Genomic DNA, 13849 nt, shown 5'->3' with positions numbered 1-13849 from the left:
TCTCATGATGCTGTTTCATATATCACGTATCACAGAGAAGATTTTCTTAATCACATAACCAATCTGGAATGTGTTCCATTTAAAATGCTTCCCAGAGAAATTCTCAGTACCAAGGCAGTATGTGACCTCATACCTCATATACGAACTCACTCTGTTTTGCAAAAATCAATACAAATACTGGTGCAAAATTGGAGGTCTCCTCTATAGCAAGTCACCTTTCTAATGAGGCAGGTATTAGAAAAAGGAAATTATTTTCATCTGAGGCAAGAATTTCATCTCAGTGCACCTCCACATTACAAAGCATGAGATCAAGATTTCTGACATATGCTGAACATACACTTCACCAAGAATTAGCTACCACAAATCCAACAGTTCAGAATCCTGTGTTTCTTAAGTTGAAATTCCCTATTTATGAATTAAATATAAGCCTACGAAGAGAGCCTAGAAACAAATTTGTCTTTCTGTGAAATATTGGGATGCCACCAGCATGAAATCTGTTGGTTTTTAAAAACGAATTAAGCTAAATTACTTCCTTTTTCCTTCCTCTTTCCCCCTTAGGTAATCTTTCCTATTTGATTCTCTAGCTTTACAATGAGATTTTCCTATTTCATTAGGTGCTTATCTCCCTTGTTGCTATATGAAAACTTGCAACCAGCAAAGAAAATAATATTGGCTCTGTTCAGGAAGTATTATCAAATAGAATGAATAGACAACACACACTCACTATAACCCGTCTCAGACCACTGTTCATACAGTAAATTCTACGGGATTAAATAATGAATTTACCTTTTGTTTTAAGTTTTAAGCTCTGTGTACTAATTCTTATGTTTAATGGGAAAATATTTGTAAAAAGGAAAATATAAGCTCCATTTAATTATTTCCTCAGAACTCATTATGCAGATTTAATGACCTTCTGGATTAAGTAAGCCTTTAGTGATGAATCTAATTTTTACAAGCCTTTATCTGAATTGATTATCTTTGGCCTAATTTGTGTTGGTGCAGACTGGGGTATAAAGTAGTGCTCAAGTACTGCTATAAACAGTTCATACTATTTTATTTGCATCTGTTTGCACATTTTTCAGTTCATTTGCAATATTGATTCATTAGGAAAGATACACATCTCAAAACAGCCATCTCCCATGCTGCCTGTTTCTTTATTTGATTCACCAGCAAACACCCATTTATCCTAACCAGCATCTGCCAATGTCCTGGGTTAACCCACAAAAATGTCACTTCTCTCCAGCCTTCTTGGACAGCTCACAAAAAACTCTCCACTGTCATTGGGGGAGGATATTCCACATGACCTAGAAACTGATGAGAATCTTTATAATTTTTTCTAGCAGACAGAAAATGGCTTCTAGCTTGGATATTTTGTCTTTCTACCACTCCAGAAAGAGGAAAGCTGGGAAAATTATTAAAAGGATATTCCATGAGATAGGATCCTGTTTCCTGCTCCTTGTATGTTTTACTCCACTGCAAAGGGCAGTGGGTGACCTCCTTCTAAACACACAGATTATTGACTTCTAAGAAATGTCTCTTCTCCCTCATACTGTGTGAATGCAAATGTGCCACAAGGACAATATTTTCTTTGCTGTAAATACCTATATATGTGGAGGGCTCACAAGAGACAGTTTTTTCTTGCTTGCAACACAATGATGTAACACCTTCCCAGCATGAAAATATTTACATCAGATTTACTCTGTTGTGGCTAACCACATAATTTCAAAACAATAAAATTAAGTGCTATAATTTTCTCCACTACAAGAATATTTCTACAAAGATATTTTAAATCCAGACTAATCAACATAAAAGACAAACTCCATAAAATTTCTCCACAACTACTGAGGAAAAAACTCACATCCATGAAATGACTGCAACAAAATAAAACTAGGAAGATGCTTGACAAAATGCTTTGCCTGGCTAAGATTGATGTTGGAAGAGCTCTCGTACATGCTCTTTTTTTCTGGTAGGGAATTATCCTGAAATTTCAGCTCCCTTGCAGGATATCTCTGCTGAACAGACACAGCTTGGACCACACAAGCTGAGAGTGCTTTTTATGCATTAGGTGTGGTCTGTCCAGCCCTCAGATCCCTGCAGCTTTGCATGCACAAACCCTGGAGCGGGAGAGCTGTGGTTTGAGTCATAGCTGTATTTTTTTTCTTTGAATGAACATAGGAGATGAGGCAGAAAGCTGCAATAAAGACAGGAGGAATCAAGGGGAGGGATGAATTAAGCTCAGTCATTCATTCTAGCACACTGTGCCTGTGTATCAGACAAGATTGAACACATTGGAAAATGCTGCTGGAGCCAGTACAAGAGCTGGCACCCATCCTGATCAGGGAGTATATGGAAATAGTTTCATAACACGTAAACCTTGAGATAGACCTTAATATAATACCCCTCCTCCCCAAATCATTGTCCTAGTACCACTGTTACATCCCTCTTGAACACTTTTTTCACTTCATCAACAAAGAAATAAAGGACCACAGTGGCCACTGGCTGCCTCCAGGTACCTCAGTGCTTCTCACACCACAAGCAGCAGTCATTTGTCCTCGCTCCAGTGACCTCCAGTGTCTCAGAGGCAGAGAAAAAAACATCCAGAAATCAAACTGCATTAGTTACCTCTTTCTAGAGCTCTGATCTGTGAGAACAGGCACTAGCCTTCCTAGTAGCTCTCCAATTATTTAAAGAGAATGCAAAAGAGTCAGGAGCTGCAAGTCCCCAAGTATCCAGCTCTTGGTATCTGCTCATTAATGCTTTCACACAGGTGGGGGATGTGCAGGACAGAGGAACAGACCAAGTACTCATAATAATATTTTATTTTTTGACAGTAAACCTGCATGAGACGAAAACTTGCTTGACATTTAAATAAACCATGATGCTGACAATGCAGTTGCTATTGGATTTCCATACTCCTTTCACCTTTTCCCATGATGCTGTGAATTGAAAATACAGCCTTGTGCACTTTAAACAGAAGTTTGTCCTTCAGAGAATGAGGAGAACATACAGCTGCATGCAACCTGGTGGGGAAGTTTGCACAGTGGATGTGATCTGACAGCTCTTTCTATGAAAAAATGGATCCAAAGCAGGACACAAAAAATGAGGGAAAATTGCATTTGAAGGTCAACCCAGAAGCCCTCATTGTCAGTTTTATTCAGTGGCACTGGGTTAGAGCTTTATCTGTAAGGAGCTATTTTAGTCTGGCTCAGGAAAGCTGCCAGGAGTCAGGAAGGCTCTGGAAGGGGTTTCTGTGCCCAGCCCAGCCCTGCATGAGGCTGAGCACTAGCAGGAGGCTGTAAATAGGAACTGGAACAGCTCCTGGCTGTGGTAGGCACCTTCCCTTGTGTGGAGCTCCCACTGAAATCATTGCACATTCCCATCTGCAGCAAGACCGAGTTTAAACCACGCTCCAAGGAAATCAGTTCATGCTACATCACTTCATTTTATGTCATGGAGATTTAAAAAGCAGTATTAAGTAACACATTACTTGTTCATTTACTTCTGTCATTTTGCTCAGTGGTCAAAGGAAACAGCCTGTGGATTTCCATTTTATTCCTCACCAGAGTCAAATTCTGATCCTGTAATACTAACAAAAAGCTCCAGTATTTATGGTTCAAATGCTGTAACACTGCCAGCTACAGCTAATGTTCAGGGATTGAAAACTTATTTAGTTTGGTATTTTTTAAAGACTTTTTATATCTTCAGTTGGTTTTTTTTAATTCCAAAACACAAAATCAACAAAATGTTCACTCTCCAAGAGTCTTGTAAAACCTCTTTAGGAATAAATATATGTGCATCAGTTGATAAAGAGCAGCATATGTGCAAGTGAAATAATAGTAAAATGATCACTGACATTTCAAGATTTCATCTTTTCAGGCCACTCTCCTATGAAATTATCTGACTGCATTCCAGAGAGCTTGTTTCTCTGTCTCTCCCCTCTCTGCAATGTGATTCTCTAATAACAAAGTTTTCCAGTAGGGATCTAAACATCTTAACAGCAGCTGCTAGGTAATTTTAGGTAACTTTAAAACCACTGGATAATTATTATAGACATACGAGTCCAATCCAGTAAAGACCAAAACTGATTCTGGTATGGAGAACTGCTTCAGACAGTAAAGAAACTGGTTCACGTAACAGATTCCCACTCCAGCAAGTAAATAAATATTGAGAAAATGCTCCTCAGAAGCCAAGAAACAAAAGGTGTTTCTCATTTGATGGGACAAGTAATTTCCCAGGGGGATGAATGTTGCTATTCTTAAGGCCATGGGCATACAATGTGTACAGTCTGACAGCAGAGTGAGAGGTCAGGCAACAGAGAATCATACAGGGATCTTGTTCTCCAGTGTATGAGGCACACAATATCTGCAGGGAGAAACAGGCAAAAGCTGTGTCCTTTCTTAAAGATCAAACAGCCAGAGCCAGAAGAGTCAAAACCACCTGGTTCTTTCTTAGTGAATTCAGAGGTGAAACAGCACAGGGCCCTTCAACTCACACAAATGATGACAGCTGGCAAAAAAATGTTTTGTACTTGCCTTTCATCAGTGGATGTGGAGTCATTCTCTAGCAAGCCCTGTTTTTACCGAGTAAATTGCTTTTGCATACTGACTTTTGATTCACTTTTCTTTAAACACACTAATATTTTCTTCCTCACAAATGGCACTGGGCAGCTACGAGTTTGAGCTGACTGAGGTCTCAGAGGTGAAGAAATGAAGGCAATTCAAGCAGAGTCTTATCTATATCTGAGACAAATCGATGGCTGGCTGTCACCTTCTCTTTGCATACGAGAAAGAAAGAAATTTCATAATCTCAGAATGTTTCACCCCTTGCCAAGGCAGAGACAAATGGATCTTGATTTTACTGGCTTTCAAAACACCATGGCTTGCCCTTCACTATCACATCCCACACACTGTCTATGCCACAGACAACTATCAGCCTGAAGGAAAATGTGTGCCTCAGAACCTGCCAAACTGCAGGAACTTCCCTCCCCTCCCAGGTACAGCGCCCAGAGGAAGCTCTTTGGGAATCCATGGGAGAGGATGAGAGGAGAGAAACTACAGATTGGATAAGGAAGGTGGGGACACAAATGCATAACTGAATTTCTGTGACTTCTCTTGTGTGAAAAAGGATAACTTGAGGAGCCGCTCGCCGTAGGAGCTGCAATGTATTTCCTAATGATTCACTGCTCAGAGACAGGGAAATTGAAGTGCCATTACCCTGCAAATGGCTCTCCAGGGAGCAGATGCTCATCCCTGCTTGCCACAGGGCAGGCCCAGGAACAAGTGAGGGCAGAGACCAAACCCATGGGGCAGCCTGACACAGATTCCCAGGAGAGTCCTCATGGGAGCGACACAGCCCCCAGATTCCCTCCCCAGAGTTTTCTGAAGAGAATCGAGGTGAACAGGGCTCCAGGAGATGAAGGCACAGAGTCTGGTCCAGTTTTGCTTTTACTGAAATCAGTGAGGAAATTTCCATTCATGTCAAAAGAGTCAAGACTGTGTTCTGTGTTTGCAACCAAGAAAGTGTCAATCAGGCTCCTCCATCCTTGCCCAGGGAGGTCAGGTCACTGTCTTGCTCTTTTGGCTTCAGCACCATTATTCTAAAATTCACTTTGGCCTCCTGGGCTGAAAGGATATAAGTGGTAGAACTGACTGTTGATTCCTTTCTCGGTTTGAGTTGTTTTCTCCAAAAGATGAACAAAACCATCAAATCACTTTATAGTGAGCTCTTTTGTTCTAATTTTACCAGCATATGAGAAAACCCAAATGTGTGTGCAAAAAATCTACTAAAAACCCTAACCAATGAAGGTCTGGGTGGTGGAAGGATTCAGGGCAATAAAAAGATCCATAAACACTGCTGATACTCTTACAATAACAAATTACCTCTTTTGGTAGTGTCTGCAATCATTAGGCTTTTGCAATGAACAGCTTGTGTCACTGGAAATCACTCATCCTCATTCAGTGACAAACTCTCTTAAGGTTATTTTCTCAGATATTTTGCCTTTTATGAGCTGACAAAATGTTGATAATTCATGTTTCATTGCTGATCCTGAAGGGCAACTAACATAATTTATCCAAGGGTGCTCCTTCTGATTTCTCATAGTTTGCACTCCAAGCATACATTTTTCATCTCTGAGTTTTGAATCCATTTATACTGTGCAATTAAGTAGGCAGACAGTAGAACATGTTTCATGGAAATAAATTAGTATTATTTATTGTCCCTGGATCCATTTTACTAAGTAAGATTTCTATGAAAATGGAACATATTTGGCTACAGAAGAAAAGCCCTCTGGGAATAAGGATTAAAGATTGCTGAGTTCAAAACTTTCTTGTACTCAGTAACTACCAGAAAACTCTAGAAACCTCGCACATGATACAAAGTACTCTGCAGTGCACACCCAATCCCAAATGTAAGGTTTTATTCCTGTTTTATAACGCACCCTTGAGGCAGACATACATACATTCTCACAAGTGGTTTCTCTGATGAAAACGTGTCATGCAACTAAGACATCAGTTACCAAACACAGTAAAAAAATTACACAGAATGAGTCCATAATCCCACAGGCTACCAACAGCAAGGATGATTTGTGTAGTTCAAAGTGTCCTACTTTCCAAATCTAATGCATTTTTTTCTGTAAAATATGTTTAAAGGAAATGAGAAAATTCATGAGCAACAGTCCCAAATATGACACTTTATGTTAATATATGACTTTTTCAGCAATTATTGTTGACACTGGTTTGCCTATAAACACTGCATTATATGTTAAGTGTTCATTTCCTGCTTGGCACACAGTTGGGCACAGAGTTTTGGAAGTATTAACCCTCAGATTTATGAGTGTCTCAGGTGAGAGAAATGTCTTTGCTGACACATGTGAGTAGATGTGCAGCAGGAAGATCTTGACCCATAATAACCAACATAATAACCAATGTTTTTGCAAAATAGCCCCTATCCAGAATTACACAGAACCACAGACCGGGTCAGGTTGGAAGGGACCACAGGGCTCATCTGATGCTGCTTCCCTGCTCAGGCAGGGTCATTCCAGAGCGCACAGCACAGGACTGTGTCCAGACAGTTCTGGAATATCTCCAGCCAGGGAGACTCCACAGCCTCTCTGGACAATCTGTCCCAGTGCTCAGTCACTCACAGGGAAGAAGTTCTTCCTCATGTTCAGGTGGAGCTTCCCGGGCATCAGTTCCTGCCCGTTCCTCCTGTGCCATTGCTGGGCCCCAGGGAGCAGAGCCCGGTCCCTGCTCTGAGCCCTCCCCGCTCACACTGACAGACATTGGTGGGGTTCCCTCTCAGCCATCGCCTCTTGAGGCTGAACAGCCCCAGCTCCCTCAGCCTTTCTTTGCTCCTCTCAGCCCCTTTGTCTTTGATTAGATCAGGATGGATTTTGGTTGTCCTTCTGGACACTTGGGACAAATTAGGCAGTAAATAAACTGCACATTTTTGTTGAGTAACCCTGGACACACATAGCCAGACAAAAAAAGTGAAGGAAGGGCAAAACTCATGAAATGTGGTAGGGAGACTATGGGAATAAGGCTGGCCCATTAACTGGTATATTTCTGTTCTGTGGCCCTGAGACACCCACATGAAATATCACCTGGAAAAAGCTGCTTTAAGTCACAGTTTCCCCCCACTATTGACCAATATTTTAGTAGGAATGCACTCTGAGGCACTAAAGTATTTCCAGTTCTCCCTTTTCCTTCTTTGTCTCAGTAGCTGCCTGGAGCAATCAGCTGTGGGAGGGGGTATTAGAAAAATGAGGCAATGTGTATAACAGTATAAACTGGATTAGTCTCGCTCTGTCAGTCATTCTCTGGGCTCTTTGTGAAGTAAATGAAAACCCAAGTTACAGCCTTCCTTCATGAGCTACAGGGGATGCAGCAATGACCTGGTGCAGGTTATTAAATGGTACATTTTAGGTGCACACTGCTAGCCAAAATCACCACTGACTTAGAAAAACACAAAGCTCTGTAGGGGAATTTTAGAGCCATCTGCTTGCCATCAAAGCAGGTGAGTTTTGCAACTATTCTATAGAAAACAACCTCAATCCTTTCTAGAAAACCCTTTCTGATTTTCAGTGTAGGAGTTCTGTCTTGGTTCCACAGATCAGATTCGGCTGCCTTTCCTCTTGAAGTACCATACAAATATGTTAATATTAAAAATAATGAGCAAGGTAAAAATCTAGAACTGGCAGCACCCTTAGAATCAGTTGTCTTTGTTGATGACAATATTTTGTCTGATATTTTCTAAAAGGGTCTAAGGTTCACTATAAATGTTTTATTGTCACTTTCAATTTTTTGGTCACTCTCTTTTCAAATATTTTACACAGTTCTGGGTTTGGGTTTTTTTTAAATGGAAACATAGAAAGAATATTAATTACATTCTCTGTTTGAAGCCCATGTTCAGACCTTCAGCATTCTTGCTGTTTCTATAAAAAGAAGCATAACTGTGCATATCCTTCAGTTAGCCTCTTTCCCACCTATTTAATAGATAGTCTGAATAAGTCTAATTTGTTTTGTGTCTTTTGTTGCCTGTAATAGATACAATTATCAATTATGGGGAATTTACAGTAAGACAAGGGCATGACTGAAGGAACGGCAGTTGTGGTTAGGTCATATAAGTTATTTTTATGCCTCTGAAACTTTATTTTTCTTTCTTTGTTTTGTTTTGTTATTTTTTTTTCTTTTTAAAATCAGAGTGGAAACATGATGAGCTTGGGGAACAGCGTTATGAGAACATGAGAATATGATAGGCAGGGTCATGCTGCATCCCTGACTGACTGGGGAGGTGTTGAAGTAACAGGAAGTTTTTATGCAAAGCACCAACATGGGTTTGTGGATGTCTGTGCAGTATGGGGGGGTGGGAATTATGAAGGAAGGTCCAAAGGTATTTGTTTGAATATTTAACTATCAGATGCAAGAAACAAATTATTAAATAGCCCGTGATTTCAGTGCTCAGCATTAGAGCATATAAATACAAACAAGAGTCTTTCTGGCTAACAGGCTTAGAGAGATTTTGAAATCAAAGTGAAGTTGGTGAAATAAGTTTTCACACGTGTCAGCCCAGGATCTCAGTGAACCTGGGACCTGCTCTATCTTTCTGCTGTTGGAACAAATTAGAGTGATCTCAGAACTAGATTCACCCCACTGGTGCTGTTCTGGAGCGCTCTCACAGATCCTGGCCTGGACAGAACCTCTGCCATAACACTCACAGCAAGAAGGGAGAGCAAGCAAAGCTACCTGTGCAAGCTTCATGCTACTACTGAATCTCATGATGGGAATCTCCAGCTTCTTTAGTACCGAGCTGTAACAGGGCCCCTTTCCCCTTTTCTCCACTTCATATTCCAAAACAGCCAAAAAGGTGGATCTCTGCAATACAGGAGTGTGGCAGCTCACCTCCAATGCTGAGTTACCTTTCAAATGAAAATAATAAGTTTCATGGTGCACTAAATTGCATCAAAACATAACCTTTGCAGTTTTCTGTCATTTCTGCTTCCTTACGCTGGCTCAAGCTGGAGGATTCATGGTGAATTTTGCATTTAGCTCCAGCCCTCATACAAACTGCAAGAGGACAGAAAAGCTCAGCAGAAATGTATCTGAGAAGTGCAGTATCCAAAAGGACAGTGAAAAACTGCTTTGTTTCTCTGTGGCTCTTTGCCTGGTGTGTGTGCAGTTATTTAATCAGGGCATTATGAGCCTCTGCCAATGGCAAGACAGATGATCCTAAATGAAGCTGTGCACTCAGTAATAAGGACTGACCAAAGTGCTCGAGTGCTTGGCTTCAGAGCAGGCTCCCCAAGACTGTGTTGTAAAAATCATTTACTGGAAAGGCTGTAACCATGTTGTTACTATTATACAAGCCTGACAATTCATAAGCTTGTCTTTTACATGCACTAGAAAACAGATGAGTTGCCCTGTACATAGTAAACCACCATTTTTAGTGTTCTCTAGTCCTTGGAAATTTCCCCCTGTATGTGAAGAGAAAGGCTTCAGGGACTTGTTAAAGAGACACCTCTAAACAATCTCCTTCATATTTAGCTTGCACAGCTAATCCTGAGAGATCCTGACACAGTCAGTGCATCACATCCTCAGCTACTCTGAACCAGCTTAACTCCACTGATAACCTGGCTGAAGGAGGCCATCGTAGGGTAGAAATATGCATGAGGTACATTCCATTGCTGTGAATTAACACATCTTCGTTTATATCCAAAACCCAGCAATGCTTTCAGTACCACGGACAGAGAACTTGGCACAGAGCTCCCTTTCCACTCCAAATTGAAGAGAAAATACCCAACTTCCATGACGTCCGTTCTCCCTGTAATGGACATAATCAGGATGTCCATTCTCTTGTGATAAGACTGCCCTCACATCACCAGGCACTGACAGGGAGCAGCACTCTATTGTGCAGTGCTGTACAGATACACAACTTCTGCCTCCAAAGACATCCTGATTTAATACAACAAATCCTCAGAGTAAAAAGGGCACATTCATATGCAGTAATAAACTTCTGCTTTTGTTAATACTCTTAGTGGGTATTTCATATTGCAAACAATATGCAAATACCAAAGGCTAATTGTTAACATTAGTAAAAGAGGGGATGACAGTTTTTCAGCTCTTTCACAGACAGGCTGGCAACCACTGTCATCATGCCATGCAATTTAGGATGACTGTAAGGAAGCATTACAGTAAACAGTAAGATCTATTTATTTTAAATCAATGCAAAAGTGTGACCAGAAGTCAGTGTTAGCATTTAAATGGGAAAGATAGGCAGGAATCATCTAAACCAGCTATAATGCTATAAATAGCATTTTCCACAGTATTTAAAGAAAGCTGCAGCCTAACAGCAAACAAAAGAAATCAATTACTCAAATATATAAAATAGTAATTTTCTGCTTTTCAAAGGACAGATTGTGGTCTCTAGATTAATTCCTATTCCTACCTAAATAGTTGTACACAGAGAAATATTCTCATTAAAAAGAAAGGAGTGTGTAGAAGAGCAGCTCAGAGCAGAGCCAGAGTGCACACCTGGACATTGGATCCTAGTTCTGCCAGCAGCCCACTCTGGTGCTGGGTATCAAGCTGTGATTTGGGTGGCAGTTCAATGCTGAACATATATTTTTGAGCAGATCAGATCTCCCTCTCAGCCTGCACATTGCTCTCTGCCAAACAGACCACCTTTAGTCCAAAGCGTGCAAGACATAACCTTTCCTGGCACCTCAGGATGCCAGTTATTAGTATTAATATTAGTATTAGTATTATTACTACAAGTGCTGCACTGCACTCAGCTCCTGAGTGCTGGAACAAAACCAGACACACTTACGAGAACAAAAAAAGCACGTCTGTATCGTGTCAGAGAACCTGCAAAACTGTTGCATGTGCCTGACTCAACCAACTCAGTCAACGGTGATTTCAGTTTTCGATTCCATTTTAGAAAGTGTGGAGTTTCTCAGTCCTGAATCTGTGCCAGGCACTGCAACAAAACCAACACTGCAACTGAAGCATCAGTTGGAGAATTACACCCTGTCATCAGCATATGGTAGACAATAACATAGCCACGACAAACTGAAACTAGAGGTGAAGTATCATTCCAGAACACAGCACTCTCTGGAGAGTAAACATAGCAGATGCACTGGCTAAAACCTGCCACCAAGGTGCTGCAAAGCCATGCCATGTTTAAAAACATCCAGGTGAGACTTCACGATGCACACCAAAAGATGGGTGAGGAACCAAGGATATCAGCAACCCCAGCACCAGCCAAGTTGAACGTGTCACAACAGATAGCACACAAAGCTTCTATTCCTCTGGTCAAATCAAACACTTGATGAAACTTAGAAATATTTTCCTTGATACTGTCTAGTACAGTTTTTGTGACTAGCTTTTCAAGATCTCTTGCCTCAGTGGTTACCTGAAAAATTATAAAGCGTTTGCAGGCTTATTAGATTGCAAAGAAGACAGTTCTGCCAGTTGAAGAATAATAGCTGGTATCTTAGAGACAACAAGGTCCCACGGATAATGTGAATTGGCAGTGATCTATCTTTTTTAACTACTCTTTCCATCGGCACTTTGGACGGGTTATGTCAATTGCTGCTTCCCGGAAAATTATGATTTCAAGAAAGCTCTCCCAGCACAGAACATTTGTTGAGCTCATCGACACAGTGCAAGCACTGAAGGTGTGAATTAAGTGCTGTACTGCTGCACCCTCTGCCCGAGACAACGAGGCAATAAAGTGGCAGTCATCAGTGCTTTCCAAATATGAAACACATTAAAGACTACCAATATTTAGGAAAATCTCTATATTAAATCCCACCTACTAAACACGGGGGAGAGCAAACGTCCCAGCGATCGTCCCTCGGCCAGCGGCTCACCGGTGGCTCCTCTTCGCGGAGCCCGTGCCGCAGGGAAAGGCTGGAGCGCCCGAGCCGCACCGCCTCTGCTGCCCTGTGCCTGCCACACTCCAGCTGCGTCCCCGACACAGCCCCCTCGCAAAGCACCGGCCTCAGAGGGCAAAATGGTCACACGAACCCTCGTCCCCGAGAAACCCGAGGTGGCCTCGCCCCGCCAACGTGAGCCGGGACCGCCCGGCCCCGCCGCAGCCGGGGCTCCCCGGCCGGCCGGACCCGCGCCCGCGGCCCCCACTCACTTCTGCCCAGCGCCTCCGCCTTCCACTCCGTCTCCTCCACTGCCCCGTAGCGCCGCATGGGTCTCTCGGCCTCGGCGCTGGCCGAGATGGACCTGCGGAGCTCCATGGCCGGGGCTCCGCTCAGCCCGTGAGGCGGCGCGGGCGCTGCGCGGGGCTCGGTGCGCGGCGCGGGGCCCGCGGGCGGGGGGCGGGCAGGGGCTCCGCACATGCTCAGTGCGGGGCTGGGGCGGGGGAGCCGCGCCACAAAGCGATGTCACACCTCGCACATGCTGCACACACGCCCCGCCCGCCGGCCCTGCCTCCGCTCGGGTGGGCGCTGCCCGGAGCTCCGCGCCCGCCGGTCGCTGCTGTGCCGCTGCCCAGCCTTGTCCAGCCCATCCCTGCCCATCCCTGCCCATCCCTGCCCATCCCTGCCCATCCCATCCCTGCCCATCCCTGCCCATCCCATCCCTGCCCATCCCATCCCATCCCATCCCATCCCATCCCATCCCATCCCATCCCATCCCATCCCATCCCATCCCATCCCATCCCATCCCATCCCATCCCATCCCATCCCATCCCATCCCATCCCATCCCATCCCATCCCATCCCATCCCTGCCCATCCCATCCCATCCCATCCCATCCCATCCCTGCCCATCCCATCCCATCCCATCCCATCCCATCCCATCCCATCCCTGCCCTGCCGAGCTCCCCTTGCGCGGCCAAACCGCTCAAACAGGCGACATTTGGGAAATCCGCTCACTGCCAGGGCATGGCAGGACTGTCCATCCTGTGGCCGCTGCAGTGCTGAGCACATTTCTGACCTGAGCAGCTGGGGTGTAGTGGTAACATCCACTAAAAGCCACTCATGGCTTTTGCAGTCTAACACATCTTGGGTTCCCGTGCATGCAGCCTTTGGCATTCCTAAAAGTCCTGCACTGACTGGAATGACACTCATTCCATCATCACATTGCCAGAAGCCAGAGGACAGTACTCAAACGAGAGATGAGATTTTGTGTCTCTCATTTTTCATCAGCATTCAGCTTTGCTGCTTATGCAGCCTGCTGGGAATAAAGGAAATGACTTTGCAGGAAACACAAGTGTAGTGATTATTATTGTTATTCCTAAGTTTTTTCTTTTATTGTAGGGGAGGTTAGATGGATGAAGTCTCTGAAGAGCATTTTACAGTTGGAGACTACCTTTCCTAGTGAGATCACATTGTACTTT

The 13849-nt window shown here is 43.3% G+C and overlaps 1 protein-coding gene across 1 annotated transcript in view; it reads right to left on the bottom strand.

Annotated features, from left to right (window-relative positions):
• Nucleotides 1-12879, bottom strand: part of BMERB1 (bMERB domain containing 1) — a 46797-nt gene extending 33918 nt beyond the window's left edge. Inside the window, exon 1 of the mRNA XM_086853754.1 lies at nucleotides 12643-12879. Within this exon, the coding sequence (XP_086709880.1) occupies nucleotides 12643-12850 (208 nt within the window). The 5' untranslated portion in view covers nucleotides 12851-12879. The remainder of the gene's footprint in view (nucleotides 1-12642) is intronic.
• Nucleotides 12880-13849: the final 970 nt, after the last annotated feature.

Source organism: Cyanistes caeruleus, chromosome 17, assembly GCF_971803275.1.
Source record: "Cyanistes caeruleus chromosome 17, bCyaCae1.hap1.1, whole genome shotgun sequence".
In the NCBI taxonomy this organism is placed as follows: domain Eukaryota; kingdom Metazoa; phylum Chordata; class Aves; order Passeriformes; family Paridae; genus Cyanistes; species Cyanistes caeruleus.
This window is presented reverse-complemented; position numbering and strand designations above follow the sequence as displayed.